Source organism: Trichomycterus rosablanca, chromosome 25 (genome assembly GCF_030014385.1).
Source record: "Trichomycterus rosablanca isolate fTriRos1 chromosome 25, fTriRos1.hap1, whole genome shotgun sequence".
Taxonomy (NCBI): domain Eukaryota; kingdom Metazoa; phylum Chordata; class Actinopteri; order Siluriformes; family Trichomycteridae; genus Trichomycterus; species Trichomycterus rosablanca.
The window spans coordinates 5,042,647-5,059,930 of record NC_086012.1 but is presented as its reverse complement, the minus strand read 5'-3'; the positions used below and the strand labels follow the sequence as shown (position 1 = coordinate 5,059,930).

Genomic DNA, 17,284 nt, shown 5'->3' with positions numbered 1-17,284 from the left:
GTATTTTAGGGCAGTCTTGGGATTTTAATGATGTTCTGGAACTGGTATTTGTATGTGAATAAATAAAAACACCCCATTTCTTTTTAAAACTGTTTTTATTGTGTTTATTGAAGGTTCCCTAAAATATGATGGGACCAAAATATACACACAGTTATACTTAATTAAAAAAATTATATTTGTATTTTTAGCATTGTTGTTTATATTCTGGAGAGGCAAGAAGACCCTGGGTTTGAGTCCCTAACCCTAACCCTAACCCTGAGCCCGGGTGGGATTTTTTTCCATGCTCTCCATGTTTGCGGAAGTGGAAGTTTCTCCTGTCTGCTGTGTAGGGTGTTTCCTGATTTTCACCTACTGAATCAGACCCACCGCGACCCTGACCAGGATGAAGCGATAACTATACAGACAGTTTATTATTAGAAACTTAACAGTTAATACGGTATTAAACATATATATATATATATTAGTCTGGTCAGGGTTATGGTGGGTCCAGTTTCAGTAAGAAAACACAAGGTGCAAGGCAAGAATACCCTGGACTTGCCGCTTGTTATTGTTGTTGTTTTGTGACTACAGCTGACCTTTCTGACCCCAAATGTGTGGACTGTTTCTGTCAGGACTGTTTACAGCCTAAAATACATCAGCTGGTCAGAAATTTGAAAAATATTAAAGTATTAATTGGTATTAAATTCATTATTAATCTGTTAATTTAGCAAAGTATTATCTCAGATATTAGATGAAATATTCCAATTAAAATCACTTAAAAAGCAAAACTAATAATAAAAAACTTTTTATTACCATTTAATGTTATATTATAGCATATTATTGGTAGGTTTTATTGAAAAAAGGCATTTTTGTGTGTGTTTTTTTATTACTATAACCCTTCACTAGTCTGAAGAGTGTTGGTGCTGCTTGTAGTCTCTTGTCCATCCATCATCAATCCTAAATTTAATTCTTTTGTCTGCTTTCTCGTCTCATGTTGTTGTATTTTGCCCATAACCCTTATAGAAGAAAGCCTCTTCTTAACGGTTTAGCATATTTCCCCCCACTGTTCCCCTTTTTCCCCACTTTCGCTCACCCTGCTCCGTCTCAACTCCCTTGTCTATACTCTGACAGGTGTGTAATTGAATGATTAATGTTCTCGCTCGGCCCTCCCACTCGCCGTTTCCTCGGACAAAGCTGCACACACATGCGTCCGCACCACCGTGCATGATCACATACACATTGTGCACATGTAATGACGATGTGTGTCCACAAAATACCCTGCAACCCCTCCCGTCCTGCGGGTCCGAGACGCGTGCACACTATACGTCCACATTTTAAGTTTGATACTGGATGATACCTATGGAACATGTGCTTTATAGGACCTAGTGTAAGTCTATTTTTTCATGATGCATTCGTCAACCCCACACTTGAAAAAAATCCCACTAATGTCAATTAAAATACCTTTTACCCAAAGTAAACATCCATTCTCATGGAGGAAGAAAAGAAGAGAAAAAAAAGCAGTGAAAGCAAGCAAGAAAAAAAAAAGTGGTTCGGGGGTTAGCGGCAGGGGTCAAAGAGATACGCCACTTCCTGTTAACCCCTGGATGAACTCTAACCCCTGCTGCAGGCTTCATTCATCACATTGGCATGGCAGGGGGTTGGAATGGGTGGGAGAGAAAAGAGTAAGCAGATGAAAGAAAGAGAGGGGAGATCGCTGGGGCACGACCAGTCTTACTTTTATCTCACTTTTTTCAGATATTTGATAAGGAGAAAATTCCAGATGGAAATCCAGATGCCCGGGATTGATTTTAATCGAAGATCAGCACCAGTATCTACAATTAGATCTGTAAATATAAATATACACCGATCAGCCATAACATTAAAACCACCTCCTTGTTTCTACACTCACTGTCCATTTTATCAGCTCCACTTACCATATAGAAGCACTTTGTAGTTCTACAATTACTGACTGTAGTCCATCTGTTTCTCTACATACTTTTTTAGCCTGCTTTCACCCTGTTCTTCAATGGTAAGGACTCTCCCAGGACCACTACAGAGCAGGTATTATTTGGGTGGTGGATCATTCTCAGCACTGCAGTGACACTGACATGGTGGTGGTGTGTTAGTGTTAGTGTCAATGTCACTGCTGGACTGAGAATAGTCCATCAACCAAAAATATCCAGCCAACAGCGGCCCGTGGGCAGCGTCCTGTGACCACTGATGAAGGTCTACAAGATGGCCAACTCAAACAGCAGCAATAGATGAGCGACCGTCTCTGACTTTACATCTACAAGGTGAACCAACTAGGAGTGTCTAATAGAGTGGACACTGAGTGGACACGGTATTTAAAAACTCCAGCAGCGCTGCTGTGTCTGATCCACTCATACCAGCACAATACACACTAACACACCACCACCATGTCAGTGTCACTGCAGTGCTGAGAATCATCCCCCACCTAAATAATACCTACTCTGTGGTGGTCCTGACCATTGAAAAACAGCATGAAAGCAGGCTAAAAAAGTATGTAGAGAAATAGATGGGCTACAGTCAGTAATTGTAGAACTACAATGTGCTCCTAGATTGTAAGTTGAGCTGATAAAATAGACAGTGAGTACAGAAACAGGGAGGTGGTTTTAATTTTATGGCTGATCAGTGTATATATATATTTCGGGACATCAGATGCCATCCTGAAACAACCGTCTTATTTCTATTCCGACTCTGGACCAGCACTGATAACGCACCGACAGAGTTATTCCACACAAATGGAGATTCATCTCATATGCTCATCTCGTTTATTAATGTTACAATCTGGTTGTCTTCATGCTAGTGCTAAAGCCACTTCCATTCCTGTCATTTACTTTGGCTGGTGAAGACTTTTATTCTTTGCTAACATGATTCTTCCTGATACATTAAGTAAAGTAAAGTCTCAATTGTCAGGCTTATTTCATAGCTAATACAAGCTGTTCAGTTTGATTGAGTCATTTATATATATATATACAGTGTATCACAAAAGTGAGTACACCCCTCACATTTCTGCAAATATTTCATTATATCTTTTCATGGGACAACACTATAGACATGAAACTTGGATATAACTTAGAGTAGTCAGTGTACAGCTTGTATAGCAGTGTAGATTTACTGTCTTCTGAAAATAACTCAACACACAGCCATTATTGTCTAAATAGCTGGCAACATAAGTGAGTACACCCCACAGTGAACATGTCCAAATTGTGCCCAAATGTGTCGTTGTCCCTCCCTGGTGTCATGTGTCAAGGTCCCAGGTGTAAATGGGGAGCAGGGCTGTTAAATTTGGTGTTTTGGGTACAATTCTCTCATACTGGCCACTGGATATTCAACATGGCACCTCATGGCAAAGAACTCTCTGAGGATGTGAGAAATAGAATTGTTGCTCTCCACAAAGATGGCCTGGGCTATAAGAAGATTGCTAACACCCTGAAACTGAGCTACAGCATGGTGGCCAAGGTCATACAGTGGTTTTCCAGGACAGGTTCCACTCGGAACACGCTTCGCCAGGGTCGACCAAAGAAGTTGAGTCCACGTGTTCGGCGTCATATCCAGAGGTTGGCTTTAAAAAATAGACACATGAGTGCTGCCAGCATTGCTGCAGAGGTTGAAGACGTGGGAGGTCAGCCTGTCAGTGCTCAGACCATACGCCGCACACTGCATCAACTCGGTCTGCATGGTCGTCATCCCAGAAGGAAGCTGACACACAAGAAAGCCCGCAAACAGTTTGCTGAAGACAAGCAGTCCAAGAACATGGATTACTGGAATGCCCTGTGGTCTGACGAGACCAAGATAAACTTGTTTGGCTCAGATGGTGTCCAGCATGTGTGGCGGCACCCTGGTGAGAAGTACCAAGACAACTGTATCTTGCCTACAGTCAAGCATGGTGGTGGTAGCATCATGGTCTTGGGCTGCATGAGTGTTGCTGGCACTGGGGAGCTGCAGTTCATTGAGGGAAACATGAATTCCAACATGTACTGTGACATTCTGAAACAGAGCATGATCCCCTCCCTTCGAAAACTGGGCCTTATGGCAGTTTTCCAACAGGATAACGACCCCAAACACAACCTCCAAGATGACAACTGCCTTGCTGAGGAAGCTGAAGGTAAAGGTGATGGACTAAACCCAATTGAGCACCTGTGGCGCATCCTCAAGTGGAAGGTGGAGGAGTTCAAGGTGTCTAACATCCACCAGCTCCATGATGTCATCATGGAGGAGTGGAAGAGGATTCCAGTAGCAACCTGTGCAGCTCTGGTGAATTCCATGCCCAGGAGGGTTAAGGCAGTGCTGGATAATAATGGTGGTCACACAAAATATTGACACTTTGGGCACAATTTGGACATGTTCACTGTGGGGTGTACTCACTTATGTTGCCAGCCATTTAGACATTAATGGCTGTGTGTTGAGTTATTTTTAGAAGACAGTAAATCTACACTGCTATACAAGCTGTACACTGACTACTCTAAGTTATATCCAAGTTTTATTTCTATAGTGTTGTCCCATGAAAAGATATAATGAAATATTTGCAGAAATGTGAGGGGTGTACTCACTTTTGTGATACACTGTATATATGTACTGTATATATACAGTATATATATATATACTGTATGTGTGTGTGTGTGTGTGTGTGTATACATACTGTATATACTGTATATATATATATATACAGTATATATACACACACACTACTGAGAACTTTGTAGACGCTCAAAGTCATCAGATGGGTAACAACCAGCTTCTTTACACGTGCAGTTGCAGAAATCTGACACACTGATACACTAGCCTACACTAGCCTACTTCTGCTGAGACCCAGGGGTCCGTGGTACAAATATCAGTGGAATAGACGATACAGTCTAGCTTTTGCTAAGTGTACTTGTCAATGCACTCTTTGTGCTGGTCCTATGCCCGGATAAAAATATGAGGGTTGTGTCAGTAAGGGGATGCAGTGGTGGCCCCAAAGTTTATACAGGAGCAGTCGAAAGAATATATGGTCTTAATCAGATTTAGACTGTTGGAGCATTCATAATAACTCCATGAACCTTAATTCAATCAGGTTGTATACATTAATCTAATGACGTTACATATATTGGTCTCAAATATTGGTCTCAAAGGCTGCATAGATGCTTTATGTACAGTAATAATAAAGATCTAGGATTGAATCAAGACCCAGTTGGATCACAGCTGCAAGTTGAGCACCACTAACATCACACAAGTAAATTAATAATAATAATTGGTGTCATATTTGCAGTTCAGTATCTTTTTTCACTAATGTATTAATGTTTGGTTTATTTATACAGAGACAGAGATAATGGACATTTACTTTTAATCCTAATATTAGTCCCGGTGTTTGGAAGCCACCTCCTTCTCAAATCTTACCCTGTTAAAACAGACTGCATACAGTATGAAAAGCAAAGGAACCACCCAGAAGTATGAGCTGGATCCTCCAAAACCTAAATAAAAAGTCCCATTAGGACCTTAAAACCTTAAAAGAACGACAATTAATCCACTCCAGATAACTGAAGATTAACATCAACTCAAGGTTTAATGATACTGAGTCTTCAACAGATATAAATACAAAAATAGATTCAACATAAACATTTTAAATTAAATACGATGCACTGATGACGAGTAACATTAACGACAAGGGGTCAAACTGCCCTCATTGTGGGAAGACTAGGATTGGTCCATAGTGTATAGAAACCGGTCAGCATTCACAGTTCGGCTTCGGCGAAAAGTCTTTGGATTTGTGGCGAGGCGAGGCTCAGCGCTCGATTCGAGAAGACAGTTACAGAACTATTTGGTACGATACCGAAGGCACCACACTGCGGGTATCCGGTGTGCTCCCGTTAATCTTCCTGATGAGGGGGTTTCTGGGAAAGGCGGAAAGGTTCTAAAAGCCCCGGAATCGGTTCAGTTAGGAAGACAGGTCTAACGTGTAAGCGTGCAATATTGAATAAAGGTTCAGTGCATGACAAAAAAAAGCAATGTGAGTTCATGGCTAACGGGTGCGACATTGTCTTTCAGGCGTGCCAAGTCCAAATGTAATTCGTGATGTAAAAACAGATACATAGAAAGCTTTGTGTGATCAGGTTTAAGACACGGTGATTATAAAGGGTTGGTGTCATAACATGACAAGGTGCCTTTGAAAGTTCCGCGTGAGCATCTGAATCACCCTGCCATGTTACAGAGGTGAATGAGTGCGCTAAGTGTGTACGCCCGGCTTCCTTCTGCTACTTCGCCCGGGCCTTTCCGGGTTCTCCGCTATTAATGGGCGTGGATGTCGAGACCTTGTCCGATAAGAGGTTCGGCGGAGTGCGGATGAGGTGGCGGGTGTAGAAGCATGGCTGGATGGGGACCGGGGTAAGGGTGAAGGGACGGAGCCACATGAGTGTAACCCGGCTGAGGCAACAGAGCCCCAGTATAGTCTGTTGCCAGAGGCGGCATTCCCTGAAGACCTGCAGAATAAAAAACAGGATTATATATTTCGGATTACAGCTGTGCGATATTTTTCAAGCTACTGGACCGTAAAGTTCATTCAAAATATTAATGTAACATTAGTACATAGAATTCAAACCACATGGACAGTCATGAGAAGCAAATCCTGATTATGATAGACATGAGAATGGTTTTGAATGGCAATCCTGTGATGTGGAATTGTTTAGAAATCAAATTCAATCAGAATTTATTTGCCATATATGTAGTCAAACACGGTATAGGTGGCAGTGAAATGTTCTAGTAACTGCTTGGTCATTTGAGTAATTAAGTAAATATTTAGTATAGAATTGTTTAAAAAATATATAGAAAATTTAATAATAAGAAAAAAATTTAAAAAATTAAAATAAGATAATATACTATTTTTTATGTAATTAACTATATGTAATTTTATTTTATAAACTGCTTTATGCTACTTTTATTCTACTTCTATTCAGATTAAATTTTTAGTCCAATTTGAAAATTTAAAAAAAATTAAATAATACAATTAGAAGCAGAGTTAGAAGTGCATTAAAAGTAAAATTTTATAATTTCATAAAAATAAAATATATACATATATTTATGTAATTATACGTAATGTCATTTTATTTTTAAACTTTTTTTTGCTTTTTTTATGTTTACTACTTTATGCTACTTTTAATGTACTATTCTAATGTAATTATTTATAAAAAAATTGTGTGTGTGTGTGTACAGTGTGATTTGATGTTTTGTTCACTGTATGTATTAAGATAGTTCTAGTCCTAGCTCCAATTTTGATTGAGGGCCCGAATAGCTTGGGGAGCGAAATTGCCCCCATGTTGTGTGTAACATACTGTACATGTAAGTAGACATTGTTAGTAGAAGTAACTCCTGTTGAATGTAATACAGTGTTGTGTAATGTGTACAGCTGGGTTTAAAACCTACCTGCTGTCCTGAGGCCCAAGTGAGGCTGACTGTCTAATCCATAACCTCCTATTGCTCCTGCATCTGGGCTGTATGGGGCACCTTGACCAGAACGATAATACAAATTAATAAGACATGAATCAATATACATGACAGCTAATCTAATTCTGATTCATTGGCATGTTAGGCATTTGCAGTCGTCTCACCTGAGCGATTCGATTGGTCGATCATCGGTTGCACTATTCTGCGCCGGGCATTTATGAACCTGGGGACAAGGGGATATAAAACAGACTCATGATGAGATGACAGTGAAAGAGGTGGCTACTGATATATCTAAAATCATACAGAGAACATATGAAGAGCCTAAGGGAATCGATAGAGCTTAAAACTTGCTTATTCACTACTGTTAATCTTCATTAAAGTAAAACAAGTATTGATCACGGCGCATTCATTCATCAGCTGACACTGACTCGTGGATCAATGGCCGCTGTTATGTGAATGGTGTTATGAAGGCAGTCGATTGCTGATTTTGCTAAAGAAGTACTGACCAGTTGTTGACCTGAAGGATGGTAAGCCCTGTGTCTAGCGAGAGCTGCTTTTTCTGTTCCTCAGATGGATACGGATGCTGTAATAAAAAGAAGAACGACAATAAGAGTTCAAACCTTAAAACTCTAAGCAGGTTTAGATTTAACGATTCATAATTCAGTGATTCAGTGATCTAAACTCATTAGGTTAGTAAAAGAGATTTGAGACCAGTTTACAGGCCCAGTAAACACCTATCCTTCCAAACCCATTCACTCCTTCATATACACTGTATGGCCAAAAGTATGTGAACACCTGACCTTATGAACATCACAGCCCCAAAAACATGGGTTGATTACAGTTGCCACTATGTAGCTGCCATGACCAGCCCTACTCTTCTGGAAAGGCTTTTGAATCTGTGGGAATTTGTGAGGTCTAGTACTGATGTCCTCGATTCTTACAATCAATGTTCCATTTCATCCCAGAGTTGTAGAGTGGCGTACACTGAAATTTGTCCATGCCAAACTCCATATAAAAACCAAGTCAAGACATTGTGAAGCAATTTGTGCACTGTTCCTGTTCTATTCCAAGGCTCTGTTTTGGCACTTGTGTACACATATATTCTCATAATCTCATGTCTACTATGGTGAGGGTGTGATTTGCTGATCAGATGCTCTGTGTGAGCGATTAAACGATTGTGATTGTCATTGGAGATTAATTGCTTAGCTTGTGCTACAATCACTATCAGACTAATCACAATTGATCTGATTGGCACGTGGTTAAAGCAGAACAGCATTTTTTTATGTCGTCTAGACACGACACTGTCTTCCTTATAGTATTAGAAATAACGTACATTGCTACTATCCAATCAGAAAAATGTAACGTAATGTGATGTACATGTGAAGGACTGTGTAACATGTAACAGCACGCAGTTAGAAATGAGCAGGCGCCAACCTTGAGTTAAGACCCAGCCGTTGCTGTTTGCACAGTGCCTCCTCTGTCTTTATTTATAGTCAGTGCGCCAGGGTTCAATTATGTGTGTAATTACAGCAGCTTCATTAGGGGCTAATTACCATATGCTCGTAACTGTATCGCACCGGCACCTCTCATTTCAGCTCTGTTCATCTATGCTCTATTCCTAGTTCATAAAATTTTATTTCAAATTTCCTAGGTGGGCATATGTATCAGTTTCTGAAGCTGTAACTGCCTGGTTATTTGTCTTTCTTCTATAATAAACTCAGCTTTCCTCTCACTATTATGTACATCCTTTTACTTACTGATAGGTGCTGGAAGAGCCAGGCTCTCATGATGTTGGTTGCCACTTTGGGGAAGATCCCTCGTTTCTTGTTGTTTCTTCTGTCTCTGTCCGAGTCGTCCTCCTCTCCTGTGCTAGGAGATGCTACGGCTCCGTCTAGTCCATCTCCTGTTAAAACGAGGGTGGTGTGAGTCTTCTTGGTAGTAGGTCATATTAGCTGGGGTTTAACTTTAGATATCTTATTTGGATGGCTTCATAAGTGTAGTTGTTGGCACACTATATTGCCTTGATTAACCTCTAATACAGATATAAAATGATCTGTCTTATAACACTTGGCTACGTACCAGCGTCGCTGCATGCGTCCACGCTGTGTGCGCCGAGTCCACAGGAAGCGCTAGGGGTGCCCGAAGGAGTAGACACACAGTCATCTGTGTCTCGCAACCAAGACTGATTCTAGATTAGAAAAGAGGACAACGGTCAAGCATCGACACTTGCATCTGGCAACCTCGTCTCAACCAGCCACTGTTGCCAGTTAACTTACTTGATCTGACAGACTTGTGCAAGAACCGGTGAAATCCTCCATGTCTGATTTAGACCCAGAATCTCGGTCCTCTAGGACCAAATCGGTTGGCATTTTGCCCTTTAGGCATGTGATGTAGCGATTACAGAAGTTATCACAAAGATCATGGACCTTTTCGAGCTCTAGCAGGTGAAAGCGTAATACTTGGATGGCCTGGATCATCTGTGGTTGAATACAAAGGTGGTGGTTAGACAATAATTCTTTGTTAAATCTATTAAATCACACATGTAAACATGTGTAAACACTGCAGGTCTTACCAAATTGTCCAGTTCTGGATTTGATGAAAAAATAGGCTTCTCCGACCGGATCTGAAAGTACAAACAAACGCATCAAGCGATTGTCCTAATGCTACCTTTGCTAACTAAAAACCTGACGACTATGCAGCTCTGACGACTGTCAACTCACCTGTCTCGCGAAGGCTGCGATGTCCTCGTTGAACGACTCGGAGGAGCAAACGTCACTGTGACCGCTCATGCCAGGGTGATGGGAGGGGTTCGACAGGGAGCTGGAATCGCGTGGTGAGCATGTGGCCAGTTCGCACTTCTCAAACACCAAGGCCAGGAGTGGAAACAATGGATGTCTATGCAGAGACATAAACATTGAGTCAGGTATACTGAATATACTAAATACACCCACTGTAGGCATTGTTAGTACAGTAAACGTGTAAAAGTGTCTCACCCATAGATCTGATCGCGGTAGTGTTTGAGCGAGTCAGGTACTGCATGCCCGTAATGATGTGGAGGTAGTGACCTCATCGCATCCCCGTACCCTGCCAAAGGCATGACCTCTGACCCTGGGTACTGCAACAACTCTTCATACTGAGAAAGAGTCAACAGGACATAATGAATGGTCAGTGGAAAGGAGTGGTCAGTCTAATTACATTTCCTTGTGGCTGACTTAGATGTAAATACACATTCATAATACATAGCTGATGCAGAAAAATAACAGTTTAAATAGCATAAATTCAAGATAGGACGATAATACAAGCATCCCACTACAGTTACAGTGTTTTCAGATATTATTGGATTTTCCTCCTTATATTAAAACCATGATTTTAGCTGTAACTAAGGTAACTTGCAATACCATTCTCTACCTGGACAACTAATGGCCTAGCATTACAGATGTACGCCCATAGTCAAGGCCACTGAAGAAGCGAGCAGTTACTGTTTATGATGTTACTTTGTTACAGTGCTATCCTGAATAGTGGACACTTTTGAGATTGTACGCTTTGCTGTACTGGAACAGGACTTATAGCTTATAGTTAATCACACTTATAGTTAAGATACTGGACTAGTGAGCAGAAGGTCACTGGTTCAAGCTCCACCACTGCCAAACTGACATTGTTGGGCCCCTAAACAACTCTCAATTGCTTGCACTGTATCAATCACAACTGTAAGTCGCTGTGATTATAATAATATGTAATATATACAATAGTTTATATTAGATACATATATTAGACAAAGCGGCTGCTAAATGCCATAAATGTAAACGTTAGTACCAAAACCAATTTATGTATGTATAAAACAAAAATGTGTTTATTTTACCCCAAAACCTTAATGTTCAGCTCTACAGGTGACAAGAAATAGAACAAATAATATAATATAATATAAGATGTAATATAAAGTGGCAGTGCAATTTGCGTAATATTAAACATCCAGGGTTTTTTCTGTTTGTTTCTCCTGCAAGACGGCTGAAATCGTGCAGCCTTGTTGGTTTGTCTGAGAGCTGAAAATGTATTTTGACAATTAAATCTATATAATTTATGGGCTGCCTGTGATACAGGACAAAAACCTGCAGCCAACCCCGCACTCCCCTACATCTTTTAGGCTTTAGGCCAACTCCAGCACCTACAGTTTAATATGTTTTGTCTTTTCATTTGCCTTAAAAAGAGCAGTACTGAAAAGAAAATAGCTGTTAGTGCTTTTCTTTAAATAAATTCTCAAATGATCAAACATGCGCGTCATTAATCTGAGTGAATCTGCGCCGTTAATTCCAAACTGCGCGCTTTTCTAAATGCGCCATAAAGCACAAACATAATCGAGACAATCTGCAATATGATGAGAACTTCTAAGTACTGAGCATTTATGAATATAATCCATGGAGTCCAAATTCCAACCTACTAACTGGTTATTAATTTTGCGCCTATATTATACTGCAGTCGTCGCAGTCAACCCTGATACATTTTGCATTAAAAAGCGCATCTGGCTAAAATTTATACAACAGCCGCAATGAAAACGTGGAAAGCTGAAATAACACCTTAAGTATTGTAATAACTCTTGCATGATTTAAATTAACTCAAACTTCAGTAGTAGTAATATTTAACATTGGATTTTTGCTGGTAAGTGTACAATGCGTGTAATGCGATGATAAAAATAATGCTGTTTAAACTGTTTTCCTGATTAAATAGTCTTTTTTTTCTTATTTGATGACGTGCTCTACTAATTATATATTTAAAATAAAACTTTTAATCAGAAGTCTACATGTCTACATAATAATAATATTTATTATTATCATAATATATAAATATATAATTTTTATTATTATTATCAATGTTATGTCACACTATTTTATTATAACAGCACGATGGCATCCTTGTAAATCTCAAAAATCTTGTTTTTTTAAAAGCATTTTTCATTAGCACACACAAATGTTATATTTTAGGATGGTCACAGTACATATGTAGACAATATTCAGCACTTAAGCCTCTATTAGCACTTTTGTAATTTATGAGCTATTAAGTCAGACAATTACCAATGATTAAATTAGAAAAAAATAGATAAACTAATTCCAAATAATATGATTTAGGTCTGTAACAATATTTAATATCCATAGGCTATTTAGAAGAATAGAAGATAAACACAAAGCAAAAAATCTGTAAAACACATATTGTCCGAAAAATCACATGCAGAATATGTGAAACAATTTGTAAATGTAAATTTCCTTAAGTGTTGTTACTTAAAATAATGAATAAACTACCACTACCAACAGCACATTTTAAAAAAGCAAAGAAATTGCAATGCTCGGGTCTGTTTCATTGCTCATATATTTTGCAATGCCAGATTAATTGTATCTACAGATGGGTGCAAAAATGTACACACACTCCAACAAAAGAAAGACCTGTGTAAAGTTAGCCGTACTACTAAATCCGTACAGACATCAACGGACATTGCTACTGTAATTAAAATAAAATACAAAAAGACCATACTATACATATTAAAGTGTGTATACATTTTGCCCCCCTCTGTATTCATGCCTGAGCCAACTGGCCGTTAGAGCTGCTCAAATGGCCAAGTCAGTCTAGCAAAAAAGTTGACCTATATTACAGACCCCCTCTGACTTCCCTTGGCCCTAATTGTTATTTTATTTTACCGGTTGTGCACAGAATTTCTGATGTCGTTTATGTCAACAGCTAATGAATAAATTGCACTAAATTTTTCACCCATGTTCTATAATAAAAGCAGTGTAGGCCTACTGACCATTTTATATGCTTCTATCACATTTGAGCGTCTAAGAAAACACCCTAAAAGATGCTATAAAATGAATATGGAACACTTTATATTGGCTATGTCCAGAAACTAAATATCTGAACAGCCCACACTATGACTTGTATCATTACAGGTTTTGTGATGAGTACATTCTTAATGAGAAAAATACAATACCTAGATTAGGGGTAGTTTTGAAGTGGGTCTCATCCCAAATGTTCGAGTATGCATAAAGCCATCCTAAATATAGGCTAGTTTTGAGAAGTAACACCCTAGGCTACTAAATTACTAAATTAATAACATGCCCAGTAATAGTAATCGAGGCAGCTCAGTGGGTAGCACTGTCGCTTCACAGCAGCAAGGTCCTGGGTTCGATTTATCTGGTCCGGTTCATTTCTGTGTGGAGTTTGCATGTTCTCCCAGTGTCTGTGTGGGTTTTCTCCGGGAGCTTCGGTTTCCTCCCACAGTCCAAAGACGTGCAAGTGGGGTGAATTAGAGATACAAAATTGTCCAAGACTTTTTGACATTATACTTATGGACTGATGAATTCTGTGTAAGTAGTTATAACCTGTTCTGTCATTATTGTAACCAAAGTGCGTAAAACATGACGTTAAAATCCTAATAAATATATAAGTAAATAACATTACACAGTGGTCCCATGTAACTACCACGTAAGCAATTTCCCTCTATTAAGTGTTTAGACAGGCTGCTGGTTTTTGCAGTCACTTGCACCTATGTGCAGCTGCATAAAGCCACCATAAATATAGGCTACATTTGAGAAGTAGCACTAAATATAGCAGATAATTAATTAAAGCAATGAATAACGCCCAATAATAATAATCAACCACTTAACGTTGTCCCATTTTACTCCACCCACTAGTCTGACATACAGTTTGCAACATGTTATTTGAATTGAAACACAGCCCTAATTAGTCTTGATACGTGATACTGTGTGAGGACACTGTGTAAACTCTATTCTATCATGGATAATACAGTGATCATTAAACAGAGGAGCATGTTTAGTGACAGGCTACTGTCTCAGAGCTGCTCCACGGACAGGCTTCGAAAGTCATTCGTACCCAGGGCTATTAGGCTGTACAACTCCACCAGGCAGGGACGGCTGGCTGTAGCTAAAGACTGAGGGTCCTAATGTAGCCATGTGTGTATGTACTTGTATATATATATATATATATATGTATATATATATGTATGTATGTATTTGCACATGTGTATGTATATGAGTATATATGTGTATGTGGTATATATATATAGGGCTATATTGGCCTCATTGTGCAATATTGTCACATGTCACTTTACTATTTAATAATTTAATTACTATTTAATCTTTACACTGAAACTAAACCTCATGCATCATTACAGTTACCAGTTATTCATTTTATGTAAATTACAGGAAATACTCAGTTCTAGTTTTTCTGTTTGCTTTTGTTTTGTTTTGTACTGTTAGGTATTTGTTGTATTTTGCTACTGGGGCTTTAATTTCCTTCGTGATCAATAAAGTATCTATCTATCTATCTATCTATCTATCTATCTATCTATCTATCTATCTATCTATCCATCTATCTATCTATCTATCTATCTATCTATCTATCTAAACATCTATACATCTATCCATCTATCCATCTATCTATCTATCTATCTATCTATCTATCTATCTAATCTATCTACTGCAATTTTCAAAGTGTGCAAGTGCAACACAAAACAAGCATGCATAAGTGGACCTACCCTTTTCTCCATGCGCTACGGGAAAGACGCGCTCCTCTCTCGGAACACAACACACACCAAACTGGCGCTCCGGGACTGACCAGCAAGCACTACCGATCACTACCAGAAATAGAAATAAATACACAGGCCTGTTAAAAGACAAGCATCGATCGGAGACAGGTACAAGCGCAAAGTGGTTTGTGTGTACGATGGCCTGTAAGCTTCAAAACAGAAGCGCAAACACGTGTGTTTATGCGCGCAAAATCTGCACATTATGGTAAATAACTGTAACTTTAAGTCGAATATTGCTTCATAGCAGCCTGTGAGATGATAAACACGTTGTAAACACATCAGAGAGCAGTGTTAAGGTACTCCATCAGTGTTTATTAGTGCACACTAGGTGTTAACCTGACACTGGACACTAGGCTATAGCTGTAATGTGTTTATAAAGCAGCGCACCTTAAGAAGCGCCGCTCCGCTCTCCGCTCTCCGCTCAGGTCGATGGATCGAACGGGTGAATCGAAGCAGCTTGCCGGGTCGAGAAGATGCAGATCGCGGCGGCGGAGATGTGGCGATCCGCTCGGTCTATCACTGCGTCCATGTACCGACAGGGCGAGCTGAAGAGGATGTGAGTGTAGGTGAGAAGAGCGCCGGGCCCCGCTTTAAAAGCGGACGCTGCGAGAGGCCGAATGGAGGCGGGATTGATGCTGGGAGATCGGGAGTCGTTTCGGGGGTCAAAACGCGACGGGGTCTCACGCGGCCCCCTCCTTATCACACACACACACACACGCTGGCGCATTACAAACGCAGACCCCCGCGTTTTATCTTGAACGGCACGCTCTTGCGCGCAGAACCCCCCCCCCCCCCCCTTTCCCAGCACCACACACACACACACACACACACACACACATACACCCTCCCGCTCATACAAACACACACACTCACACACACACACACACACACACCCTTACTGAGAGCATTCTCTTTTGCGACCAGTACAAAATGTAACCATGCACGGTGGCATTCAAGATTAAATGACCATCAAGGGCATCTTGATATATATATATATATATATATATATATATATATATATATATAAGTTACACCATGTAACCTCAGATGGCACTTCATGAAAGACCATATTACTGTGATGTACAGTATATTGTATATTGCCACATGGACTTACTTCAGAAAATTGTTGTCATGTAACAAAGTCCACCTCTGTATCAAGAAATGCACCCTGAAACACCATCCAGCTCAGTAGATAATCAGAAAATGTATATATATATATCCCTGGCTTTGGTGCACAAAATGTAACCATCCAGGGTGGAAAAATGAAATAACCATCATGGTCATCTTGATATGTTAAAACATGTTAAAACAGGAGAGAGTCACCATAGTTGGGTCAGTATTTGCAAGCTACGAAGGGTCATATCCTTTCGACTTTGCATCAAACTTTAAGAGAGAATTGTCTATCAGCTGAAAAAAGAACATTTCTCAATGCAAGATCACAAATAACTTGGGGTTTTCATCATCTACTGTACATAATATTATGAAAAGATACAGGGCATTCAGAGAAATCACTGAATGTGCATGACCTACAAACCCTCATATGGCACTTCATGAAAGACCATCAAACTGTAATAAATATTGGCACCTGGGCTTAGGAGTACTTCAGAAAATTGTTGTCATGTCACAAAGTCCACCTCTGCATCAAGAAATGCAACCTGAAACCCTAATAAGCAAAGAAAAGCCAGACTAAGTTCTCTGGGCCCGAGCTCATCTCAGATGGACCAAAAGACAGTGGAAACAAAATGTCCCAATTTTTCTGGATGTTTTCGTACCAACTAACAAAATTACAACATCATACCACCAACACCACAGGGAGTGCACTTAATTTGCTGTGATGTTATATAATCTTCTGTGATTTTATGTTATATTACGTAGCTGTCACATAAACTGAGAGAGAAGATCACTTAAATACACCAAAAGGACAGTGAGTTCAAGCATAGAGGTGAGTCAGTGATGAAATGCGGATTATTTTTGTTACTTCAACTGGCAGTTTTGACCATGTGACTGGCATCATGAAATTCCAATGCATTTTGAGAAGGAATGTTCTGCCTTCTGTGGTGAAATTGAACCTTGGTAATAAGTGGAATTTCCAGCAAGACAATGATCCCAAGCTCACTTCTATTAATAATAGTCACTCAAAAGATGTGCATCTAACCGTGCACATTTAAACCAAAACAATAGTCAAGTGGAAGAGAAAAATAACTATTTGGCAATGATACAGCTTGTCAGGTTTGGAAAAATTAGGGTTGCTCATGTGAGTTGAAACACGGTTAA

At 39.6% G+C, this 17,284-nt stretch overlaps 1 protein-coding gene across 1 annotated transcript; it reads right to left on the bottom strand.

Annotated features, from left to right (window-relative positions):
• Positions 1 to 5,516: 5,516 nt before the first annotated feature.
• Positions 5,517 to 14,971, bottom strand: meis3 (myeloid ecotropic viral integration site 3). Its single transcript, XM_062987231.1, has 11 exons — positions 14,960 to 14,971; positions 10,413 to 10,552; positions 10,140 to 10,314; positions 9,992 to 10,042; positions 9,696 to 9,896; positions 9,499 to 9,607; positions 9,177 to 9,322; positions 7,926 to 8,002; positions 7,584 to 7,642; positions 7,399 to 7,479; positions 5,517 to 6,458 (listed from the first exon to the last, which is right to left on the bottom strand). Exons 1-11 carry the CDS (start codon positions 14,969 to 14,971, stop codon positions 6,268 to 6,270), a joined length of 1,242 nt encoding a protein of 413 aa, XP_062843301.1. The 3' UTR covers positions 5,517 to 6,267.
• Between the last annotated feature and the right edge of the window lie 2,313 nt (positions 14,972 to 17,284).

Bases quoted from the DNA above. Each gene is read 5' to 3' on its own strand.
- meis3 (XM_062987231.1), bottom strand. The intron at 9,323-9,498 runs GTACGTAGCCAA...TCGTTTTAACAG, and splicing joins GGACGCATGCAGCGACGCTG to GAGATGGACTAGACGGAGCC. The intron at 7,643-7,925 runs GTCAGTACTTCT...CCTTGTCCCCAG, and splicing joins ATCCTTCAGGTCAACAACTG to GTTCATAAATGCCCGGCGCA.